The 11854-nt window shown below is 41.7% G+C and overlaps 1 protein-coding gene across 2 annotated transcripts in view; it reads left to right on the forward strand.

Annotated features, from left to right (window-relative positions):
• PKP3 (plakophilin 3) overlaps nt 1-9250 on the forward strand; it is a 50014-nt gene extending 40764 nt beyond the window's left edge. Inside the window, exons 4-13 of one of the 2 annotated variants that reach the window (XM_075836957.1) lie at nt 734-860; nt 966-1170; nt 1707-1881; nt 2377-2494; nt 4377-4538; nt 4744-4929; nt 5881-6034; nt 6180-6372; nt 7365-7452; nt 7568-9250. In XM_075836957.1, coding sequence (XP_075693072.1) covers nt 734-860; nt 966-1170; nt 1707-1881; nt 2377-2494; nt 4377-4538; nt 4744-4929; nt 5881-6034; nt 6180-6372; nt 7365-7452; nt 7568-7603 — 1444 coding nt within the window. In that variant the 3' untranslated portion in view covers nt 7604-9250. The remainder of the gene's footprint in view (nt 1-733; nt 861-965; nt 1171-1706; nt 1882-2376; nt 2495-4376; nt 4539-4743; nt 4930-5880; nt 6035-6179; nt 6373-7364; nt 7453-7567) is intronic. The other variant, XM_075836958.1, reaches the window with a different exon arrangement.
• The last annotated feature ends 2604 nt before the right edge of the window (nt 9251-11854 follow it).

Raw genomic sequence — 11854 nt, forward strand, 5'->3', positions numbered from 1 at the left:
CTTTAGATTATTACGATTGCCCATTTTTTTCTGCTTCCAACACATCAACTTCAAGTACTGACTGTTCATTTGCTGCCGAATATATCTCACCCCTTGACAGGCGCCATTGTAATGAGATAATCTGTTCTTCACTTCACCCATCAGTAATTTTAATGTTCTGGCTGAACAATGTACATTATTACTACTAATTTTGAAAATAATTTTATGAAGCCAATTCAGTCTTCAGTCCTGCGAAACCAATAGATTCATGATGTACTGTAAGAGGTCAAGCAAAACCTTTTTTATGTAGGTTAAATTATTTTTAAGAAACCTGAATGAAGCCTTTTGTAGGGCTCATTCAGGCAGGTGTATTGTACTAAACCATCCGTATTCTGGATGGAACACCTGGACCCTCTGCAGATCTGCTGAATCGGGGAAATAGGAATCTATGGTGCTGTATGTTTTGTTAGAGCCACAGGGTTTTTGTGTATTTCATCTGGAATATGGACTGTTTAACACAGATACAATACACCTGTCTCATTGAGGCCTGAAGAGGTGTAATGGATATTACTCTTCTTATGCAGATTATACTCTAGGAAGCATGCATCTGGAAGCAAATTGTGGTACTTTTGGCGCATACCTTCCTTCTTGAGAAAGGTGTTGTATCCACTGAATACCAATCTCAAACTTGCCGCCTCTTGTAATGTCACGTTCTATAGCTAATGTACTTAAAGCAATCTATATTGACATTCAGGTTTGAAGACATGAACATGACAACTGCTGTGAAATATCTAGTGGCTGAAGATGACCCAAGCCTACAGGTCATAGGAGCAGCTTACATACAGCATCGATGCTACAGTGATGCAGAAGCCAAAAAGCAGGTAAGCCATACCTTGGAATGCATTAAAACTAACCATGGCTGCTGATCTAAGAATGTAATAATTTCTTGGTTCCATCAATACCTTTTCACATTATACATTTTCCAGGCTCGAAGCTTGCAAGCTATACCAAGGCTAGTCAAGCTCTTCAATAACCCAAACCAAGAGGTACAGCGTCATGCCACCGGAGCTATGCGTAATCTTATTTATGACAGTGCTGATAATAAGATGGCTCTTGTGGAAGAAAACGGCGTAAATGAGCTGCTACGGGCGCTGAAAGAGCAAGATGATGAACTTAGGAAAAATGTAACAGGTATGTGTGTGTGTGTGTATGTGTGTGTGTATATATATATATATATATATATATATATATATATATATATATATATATTTATTTTTTAATCTGTTTTATAAATTTTAGTCCTTATCTACCATAGCATGTAGGCCTTGGGGATGATTTAGTCTATTGGTTTGTGCTAGTAGACATGAAGTTACAAATAACTGGGTAATACTTTCTGCCAGTAGTGCTAGAGGGAATATTCCATTTGTATCATTGATGGGGCCTAATTTTTGGTTCTTAGGGTAGTGACTACACACTACCAATGGATGGCTTACTGGACCCACTTCTGTGGCATGGTCACTAAGGACGTTATTTATGAAAATAAAAATATGATGGATATGGTCTAGACATGTCAATATCTGATGGGCGTTAATATGCTCTTCAAATATACTTTTATGGATCCATTTAAAAATGTGAGATAAGTAAGGCAACGTAATCATGTCACGCAGCTGTAGATTTTACAAAATGTAAGTGCTTTTTTTTTTTTCTTTCACCTTTTTCAATTTCAGGAATTTTGTGGAATTTGTCATCGAGTGACAACTTAAAGTCAAGATTGGCACGTGATACTTTGAGTCCCTTAACCGACCGTGTGCTGTCTCCACTGTCTGGTTCTCCAGGATCTGCTCTTATCCAACAGAATGCATCGGAAGCGGAGATATTTTACAATGCCACAGGGTTCCTCAGGTAAAATATCTACCAAGCTATTGTAAGCCATTTGAACAGGTTTTTTTTTTCCCCGGTTGTGGATAAATGGATGATAGATTAAAGTTAAGGCCCAGTTCACACAGATTTTTCCTTTTTTTTTTTTTATGCTGATTTTTGACCTGGAAACCGCATCTGAATTGGCACCAAAAAAGATTCGAAACCGCCTCCCATTGATTTCAATTGGAGGCGGAGGTGTTTTTTCCCCGCTGCAGCTTTTACCGCGGTTCTGCCTCTGACCTCCCATTGAAAACAATTGGAGGCAGAGAAAGCGTGTTTTTTAACCTCTGTACTCAATGGCAAAAACCGCAGCAAGAAAGTGCAGGCATGTCAAAATCTGCCTCAAAATTCCTGGAGGAATTTTGAAGCAGATTTCTTCTGCCTGCAAATTCCTCAGTGTGAACAGGGCATAAAAGTTTACACATTGTAGATTGCGTTAAAGATTCTCTGTCAATGTTCCCTGTTGCTCTCATGTAGGAACCTGAGCTCAGCTAGTGAGGAGACGCGTCAGAAAATGCGAGACTGCGCTGGTCTGTTGGAAGCATTGGTTGGCTACACAAACCAGGCATTACAGGCTGGAAAATGTGAAGACAAGGTAGGAAGCAGACACTGTAGGGTAGTCTGTAAGATTGCGGTCTGTAACTAAAGGGTCTTGATAAAAGTTACTAGGGGTGACATTCCTTTACACTTCAAAGGACAAAGCTACATAATCCACCCGGGCCTAAGATGAACAATTGTGGCTGGCACTCTGTTTAGATTGCATTTTTTTTTAAGGCGTAATGATTATTGTGTATTCGTGAACCGCGTTAGCAAGGGTTTATTTTGTGTGGGTTACTGCAACAGAACTCCACAGAATCTATACCGTACAGCCATAAAACCACTGACAGGTCAAGTTAATAACATTATTTGGTTACAATAGAATCCGTCAAAGGGCTGGATACATTAGGCCGCAAGTGCGCAGTCAGTTCTTGAAGTTAATGTGTTGGAGAAGATAGGAAAGCGTAAGAATATGAGTGACCTGGACAAGGGCAAAATTGTTATGGCTAGCTGACTGGGCAGGTCTTGTGGGGTGTTTCCGGTATGCAGTGGTTAGTACTTGCCAAAAGTTATCCAAAGAAGGATGTCTGGTGAACCGGTGTCAGGGTCATGGGCGCCCAAGACTCATTGAAGCATGTGGGTAGTGAAGGCTAGCCTTTCTAGTCCGATACCACAGAAGAGCTACTACAGCACAAATTGCAGAAAAAGTTCCAGCTGACCATAATTGAAAAAGTGGCAGAACACACCCTGCATTGCAACCTGCTGCATTTGGGGCTGAAAGGACGCAAACCAGTCAGAGTGCCCATGGTGACCTCTTTCCAATGCTGAAAGTGCCTATAATGGGCACATAAACATCAGAACTGGAGCATGAAGCAATGTAAGAAGGCGACCTGGTCTGATGAATCATGTACTCTTTTACATCATGTGGACATACAGGTGCGTGTGTGTCGCTTTCCTGGGGAGGAGATGGCCCCAGGATGCACTATGGGAAGAAGGCAAGCCTGGCAGAGGCAGTGTGATGCTCTGGACAATGTTCTGCTGGGAAACTTTGGGTCCTGGTATTCATGTGGATGTTACTTTGACACGTACCACCAATCTTAGTTGCAGACCAAATATACACCCCTGTATGGCAACAAAAATGTTTCTTAAGGTCAGTGGCCTCTTTCAGCAGGATTATGCGAACTGCCACACTGCAAAAATTGTTCAGGAGTGGTTTGAGGAACGTGACAAATAGTTAAAGGTCTTGACATGACCTCCAAATTCCCCAGACCTCAATCTGATTGAGCATCTGTGGGATGTGCTGGAAAAACAAGTGTGATTGCAGAACTAAAAGGATCTGCTGGTAACTTCTTGGTGCCAGATACAACAGGACACCCTCAAAGGTCTAATGGGGTCTACACATTGACACATCTGAGATGTTTTGGTGGAACAAGGGAACCTACACAATATTAGGCAGGTGCTTTTAAAGCCGTTTTCCAGTCCTACCTCCTCCGGCTGGGCCTTCAATATCTTATTGGCTGGGGTCAGACTACAGACACCCCCGCCGATCAGCTAATTTAAAGGGGCCGTGGCGCTCGTGTAAGCGCTCCTTCTTCTTCATTCCTTACCTGCTTGTAATGTGAATCTCTGACAAACTTGTAGCATGGGTTCACAGTATCAGACTTCTCCTATGCAAGTGAACAGAAGAAGGCTGTAATACTGTGAACCACTGCTACAAGTGTGTCGGCGATTCACAGTACGAGTAGGTAAGGAATGGAAAGGGAAGCTACGACCTCTTTAAAGCAGCGGATCGTTGACGGTGTCTGGAGTCAGATCCACACCGATTTGGTATTGGTCTTAAGACTGGAAAACCCCTTTAATGTTATAGCTGAACAGTCTGTCTTAAAGATTTTTCACTATTCTTCTAGAAATTAAAGCAATTGTTTTTATCCGTTTTCTAGAGTGTGGAAAATGCAGTGTGTGTACTGAGGAACTTGTCTTATCGACTTTATGATGAAATGCCGCCGTCCTACCTGCAAAGGCTTGAAGGTACCCAAAGTGGACGAACTACAGGTGGAGACACTGTGGGCTGTTTCACTCCTCAAAGCCGCAAACTTAAAGAGGTAAATTGGCCTAAAAAATTAATTTACCGAAGGGAAAACACTTTGTGGTTGACGTTGTAGTTGCTAAAGTAATTCTCTATATTCTATATATCTAGTAGAGTGTGATTGGAGCCAATTAACTAGTATCTTCACAATGTTTTGTTAAAAAAAAATTATATTCCTGTTGCATAGTCTTATAGTACATTTTTTTTTTTCCCTCTACAAGCAGCAGCAGGGCACAGACCTTGCAACCTTTGCAGAGATTTCTAGGGATCCAAAGGGAATGGAGATACTGTGGCACCCGCAGATAGTCAACTTGTACAACCGGCTACTGCAGCAGTGTGAACTAAACAGACACACCACAGAGGCGGCTGCGGGAGCGCTACAGAACATCACTGCTGGAGACCGCAAGGTATGGAGCACTTAGATGCATTAATCTGAATAATATAGTATAAGATTGAGTATGAAATAACATAAAAGGAAATGCATAGCAACATGTTAGTTTCATGGCCCTAGATTGGAGTAATAAAACGTGCTTTTAAGATCCAAAGGGCACCAAAAAGCATGAGTCACAATCCTACTAGATACGTACCTTGTTGTGGTAAAGATCAGCAGATTTTACCTCTGGCCAGAAAAAGCTGGTTATGTAACATGCAAGCTTGGCTGGGTTTGGAGTGGGGTCTATAGTAACGGGAGATAGCTGTCGGCTGAGAGTTACCTTATCTTGTGTATCTAATTTTATTCTTATGAATTTGACTTAAGCGTGTAGAAATATATATATATATATATATATATATATATATATATATATATATATATATATATATATGTATATGTTTTTGTAGCTTTTTATTTTTAAAAGCCTCATGGCAACTGCAATGAATGAGAGTTAATGAACAGAGAAATGTCATAGACACCTACATTCTACAGAGAGATGGAGTAGGGCTCCCCCCAGCCAGGAAGTGACAGGGGAGATGCATGTATAGCCTTATCTGCGTGTATGGTGTTGCTATATTGCCTTATCCTAAGCCCACAGCAATACAATAGAGCTATCCTTTTTAATTCCTTACCCTGCTGTCCCAGTCTACACAGCAAAGCTTACAAGTAATAAGGAAATATCAGCTATTGTGTCTGCTCTCATGGCCAGTGTAAAAACGAAAGTATTTCAAGATGCTCTTTTCTTATATGGATATTCACATAAAACACAAAAAAACAGCAAGCATACATTTTTATAGTGAAGCCTTATTAAAAAAAAAAAAAAAGTGTTTTTCCCTGATTTGAAGTTAAGGATGCGGCATAAATTGCTCTACTCCTTGGATGCCATATTTAAAGCATCCATTGTTAAATTTTTGTTTTTTTACAGTGGGCAGCTGTTCTGAGTCAGGTGGCATTGGAACAGGAGCGTATTCTAAACCCAGTTTTGGATCGCTTGAGGACTGCAGATCACAGCCAACTGCGTTCTCTCACAGGCCTTATTCGCAACCTGTCTAGGCACGCCAAAAATAAGGACGAGATGTGTGAGTACTCAATATTTGGCGCTCTCCTCATGCAGACTTTCTACACTCTTGAGTTTTTCCTCCCGTTTAATTCATAAGACTCTTGCCTATCTTATTTGTTGGTGTATAACTAAATTAAACTATCTTTCCTCTCTCGATGTCTCAGCCACCAAGCTTGTGAACCACCTTCTCGAGAAGCTTCCTGGGGAGAGCACAGACAAGAGCCCGCCTGCTGAGGTCATAGTGAACATAATTGCTGTGCTCAATAATCTGACTGTAGCTGGACCCCTGGCAGCCCGAGATATTGTATACTTCAATGGGCTCAGCAAATTGATGTACATAAAGTCGAAGCGAGATGGGTAAGTTGAAATCAACATATTGTCACAGCACCTTTTACACAAAATATACGGAGAATTAACATTTTAATTTTTTTATTTTGTAGTGCTATTATTTATGTTGTTTTTTGTTTGATTTTTTATTATTAAGTTACAAGTTACATCCATTGGGAAAACTTTGTTCCTTATGGGTTAGCTGCTTTTTAGTCAATGATGTAGCTACGATCAAGTCGGTATGGAGCGAAGACCTATGTTTAAGTTGGCCCCATACTTCCATCTAGCAGCGAAATGACCGGAGGTTCACACTGCTCTCCTCTGCTACAAGGGATGCGTGGAAGGCCCTGTTCACACTGAGTTTTTTTGCAGGCGGAAAAATCTTGAGTGCCGGGGGCAAAAAAAATGCATTGATGTATCTAGGTGGTCAGAGACGGAAACGCCCGAAGAAAGGGCATGGCATGGTTTCCGCGTCAAAAAACATGCCAAAAAACTCTGTGTGAACAGGGCCTAAGGGTCAGCAAGTGATGTGACACAATACCAGACTAGAAGACCCTCTCTCCTCCATAGACTGCTGATTTTAGCGAACTCAAATGTTTCATCGAGCCTGTACAAAAGGTCATGGAGTCCATGTGGTTCTGTACTACAAATCCATAGGCACTACATGTTCTTCTTTATGATGCCTCCATAATATGTCATATGACTACAATATTCTAGTGTCCCATGGGACCTGGCACAATTTTTCTTTGCTTCATATGGAGTATGAAAGAAAAACTTCTGCATGCCTTTGTGTGACATCAGAGTCATACAAATGTACGGTAGAACCCCATAGATGTCATTGGGAGACGTATTATGTCTTCGTCTTGGATGTTGTACAGACCCCCGTGCCGCGCGCAGTCTACAAATCTGCAAGTGACGTCAAATTCATCTTTCCGGTTTTACGCTTGGCTTTTGCAGTAGATCTAGATAACCTGCTGTGACAGGCATAGGTTACTAAACCGTTACTTCTCTCTTCTCTCCAGCCCAGACAGTGAGAAGACTTCCCGGGCAGCTTCCAGTCTTCTCACAAATATGTGGCAGTACAGCAAGCTGCACCGTGACTTTAAAGCGGTGAGTAATCTCATTTTTTATTTGTCATACAGGTCATATCCCAGCAATAACCCATAAACCACTGAATCAAGCAAATGCCAGACATGTAATCTCTCAACGTCTTGTTCTTTTGCAGAAGGGATACCGGAAAGAAAACTTCCTAAGCCCATGATGTGTGCTCTGCCAACTACACTAGTGCCTGCTTCCTTCTACGCGTGGAAGATCATGAAGAAAGCACTGGATTTCCCCTGCCCCAACACACATACATTTTGGCACTATAAATACTACAAAGCAGTGTTTGTAGGGGTATTGTATGTAGCTAGATAGAGAAAAAAAAAAAGTAAAAATAAGTAGATAAATGCATTAGTCTGCTTTTATTTTGTATAAAATTGGAAAAAAAAAAAAGTAATAAAATGAAAATTAATGTATGGGGTAGTATGTAAAACATAAACTGGACCTTTTAGGGGTGTTTTGGGTTTGTATATTTAATACATGTGACCACATACTATTGAGCAGTAACACATATTCCTTTAGCTAATGTTGAACTCCTTTACTCCACATCAGCTGGAGAAAGAATACTTGCGGACCTGTAGTTCTCGGTGTATATAACCACCTGTATCTCGCGGTTTCTATACACTGCCGGCTCTTCTGACGCGTCTGTTTTATGAAATCCTTGTATCCCCCAAAGAAATAACTATTCTGGAGCAGCTTTTCTTAGAACTCTGCGTTGCGCCATTCTATGTTATCGCCTCTGGAAATAAAATAATGCATTGACAGTTGGGTGTTACCATTCCCCATATCAATGGGGGTGTCTCCCTATGCAGTCTGACACTGTCCAATCAGTGCGAACAGGGACAGAGTATGTAGGTAAACACCCTATTGACAAGTAGAATGGTAACACCCAGTTGTATTATTCCTCTGTTATTCCTCCTGGAAATGTATGAATAAATTGACAATGCCAAGCTCTAAGAACAGAAGCTCCAGAATTGTTATTTTATGGGGAATGCAAGTATTTACTAAATCGGACAGACCAATCAGAGAGTTGACGGGTCCACTTTAAAGAATGTATCCTGCTGAAAAAAAAAAATCAAGTAAATAGAAGTCCCTGTTGTCCTCTAAAATTCTATTTATCTGTGGTTTCGTTTTGTTTCCAGGGAAAGTTGGTTGACGACCGATATGGCCACCATTACAGCTCCCACGGCGGCTGTCATCCGGTTTTCTAGACTCCTCAATGGAAACTCCTGAGAGGTTGTAACTTTGCAAAACTAGACTTGCTAATTGAGGAGACTAGGAAACCGGTTGACGCCCCATGTGGGGGGATAAAATGAAGGCCATGTTGGTTGTCACCCTGCTTACCCACAATCTGGTAGGAGTAAAAAATAGCTGACTGTAATTTGACAGCTTGACACAAAATAGACAAGTTAGTTACTGGTGTGGCCCCCGCCTTTAACTCCCTTTGGTGCCATTTCCAGGAGCCATGTGCCTAATATTTTCTGGGCTACAGTATATTTTAACATAAATAAATATTATATAATTCTCATGTGGGTGGGTGCAGTTAATAAAGTAAATTCCTAGTATGAATGTTGGTAAATGTGTGTATGGCTTGGGCGACTGTGGGTAGACAGAGTGCCTGACTCCCTTCCCCCCCTAGGATTTTTGCAAATGAGAATACACAGTTTTTTGTTTTTAAATCTCAGGGGCGCATTCATGTTTGTGTGGTTATGTCCTTGGCTTGCTCCAATGTGCCTTATTCCTTCCTGTATCATCCTTGTAAACTATAGCACAGTGTTCCGGTAAACAATAAAAGTTTTGAATTCTATAGTCCGTGTTGTGTTTGTGATTTGACCTTAAAGGGTTAAGTGTGGGAACTCTATGAAAGAGACAGCCTCACATTCCTGGGCGGAGGTGGAATCTTCTCACAGATTCCGTCGCCTTGCTGGGGCCTGTCTTATGACATGTGCTCCCTGCGGATATTTAATGTGTGCAATTCATGGGGAAAACAATTCTTTAGGATCTACTTATTTGCATGTTCACAGCCTTCCTGTCTTTTCTTCTAATGTGCTAAAAAATAGGGTGATATTCACCCAATACAAAAAAAAGACATCCAGACTGCAATCCAATTGTATTCCTACTATTATCTCTTCTCCGTTGTCCTGTATATTGACCTGCCCATTGTTTTTCTATATAGCAACAGGATATTTTTAAAAGGTGGAGCTTCACTCTAAGGATATGTTCACACAGCCTATCTTTAGCTGTTTTTCGGGCCATAAACGCCCCGAAAATGGCTGAAAATACGGGGGCTGACCGCCACCAAACATCTGCCCATTGATTTCAATGGGAAAAACAGCATTTTTACGGCGTTTTTTTTACGTGCTGTTAGTAAATCCGGCGCGTAAAAAAAAAAAGTGCATGACGCTTCTTGAGCCGTTTTTTTAGCTGTTTTTCATGGTCTCCATAGTCAGAGGCTGGTTACCCTTGAAAACTGCTCTGTATTTCACAGCCGTTTTTTGTTAAGAGTGTAAACATACTTTTAAAGGGTGCAGTCACATGCAGCAGATTTCTTTTTAGGCTGGGTTCACACGACCATGTTACGTCCGTAAAGTACGGAACGTATTTCGGCCGCAAGTACCGGACCGAACACACTGCAGGGGGCCGGGCTCCTAGCATCATAGTGATGTACGATGCTAGGAGTCCCGGCCTCGCTGCAGGACAACTGTCCCGTACTGTAATCATGTTTACAGTACGGGACAGTAGTTCCACGCAGAGGCAGGGACTCCTAGCGTCATACATAACTATGATGCTAGGAGCCCGGCCCCCTGCAGTGTGTTCGGTCCGGGTCTTCCGGCCGAAATACGTTCCGTATATTACGGACGTAACATGGTCATGTGAACCCAGCCTAAAAAGAAACTTCTGCGACTGAAAATTAATTCCCTTCATCTGAATGGAACGTGCAGAAATCCATTGTTGCAGAAACAGCCACATTCAGATGAATGGAATGGAGATTGTTGCAGAAGTTTCTGCAGCAAAATGAGCTGCGAGTGACTTCACCCTTAGAACAATTATCAAGTTGCTGTTTGTGGATCTGTTATTTTGGAGTACTGTTGTGAATGGGCTGGGGACTTGGTTGGTTCGTTAGGGCCCTAATGTCTCTTGAATCCAGCTCATTAATACACAGTGGTGGATCATTATTAGGGTGGTACGGGCCGCCGCACCCAACCGCTCATGATTGCATGGGCACCTGACCGGTTCAGTGACTGACACGTATGATCCACCTGTAAACTAGTACATCTAAGCTCACAGAATTACAATAGTAATAAAGCCAGAATACCCATTAGCAGAAGTCTGTCTGCTTGCTGATGGTTTCCTGGCAGCATCACCTTTTCTACACTGCACAGTGCAACAATGAACAGCACGAAGAGCAACTTTTACATTTTTCCGGCAATGTAGCTGTATGATGGCTTGTTTATTTGTGGGACGAGTTGTATTTTGGGAGTACCTATCATTTATTTAACTTTTTTTTTTATTGGTTTAAAAAAAAAAAAAAAAAACTTTTGCACAATGAAAATGTGTTTTATGGAAAAGTCCTTATTGTGTCGCCGCATTCCAAAACCCATAAGACTTCTTCTTCTTCTATTGATGAGGCTATATGATGGCGTTATTTTTTTTTTTGCGGGCAGGTTGTGGATTTTAATGGTAGCATTTTGAGTTGGGGGACGGCCACACTGAGCGGCCCTGACACAGTCGCAACGCGGCCAACAACCTCGCTGCCACTATGTAGGAGTGTCTGTCAAATACCTCATTAAGGGGTATTCCGGTTACATGCGCATGCGCACTGCCGCTCCATTCATTCTCTATGGGAGCGCCGGAGATAGCCGAGTGCAGTGTTCGGCTTTTTCCGGCGCTGCCGTAGAGAATGAATAGGGGGGAAGATGATGTAATTTGCAAAATCATGCGGCCATAAAGGGTGTATTAATTCATGGCCACACTACTTTGCAGATAAAGGGACGGTTTACCCGCGTTAACATGCAGCCACTAACAGGCGGTTGCTAGCCACGTTATGACCGTGCCAGGGCCGCTCCGTGTGACCCTACCCTAACAAATAATTTAAGGATTAATGCAAAAAAAAATTACACAAAGCAATTCCATCATTGGTTTTTATGCATTTTTTATTTATTGTGCGGTAAAAATAGCATGTTGGCTTTATTCTCCGGGTCATTACGATTGCGGCAGTACCAAATGCATTTTTATGGTAAACTATTTTTTAAAAATAGGCAATAATGCTTTGGAATATTCTATTTTTAATAGGCTAGATTAACACGAACGTGTCCATTTTGCGTCTGCAAAAAAACGCAGCGTTTTCCGTTTAGCGTGCCATCAGTGTGTGTTCCGTGTGGCATCCGCTGTTCTGCGGGTTGGTGCACAT

This window comes from Rhinoderma darwinii, chromosome 9 (genome assembly GCF_050947455.1).
Source record: "Rhinoderma darwinii isolate aRhiDar2 chromosome 9, aRhiDar2.hap1, whole genome shotgun sequence".
Lineage (NCBI taxonomy): Eukaryota > Metazoa > Chordata > Amphibia > Anura > Rhinodermatidae > Rhinoderma > Rhinoderma darwinii.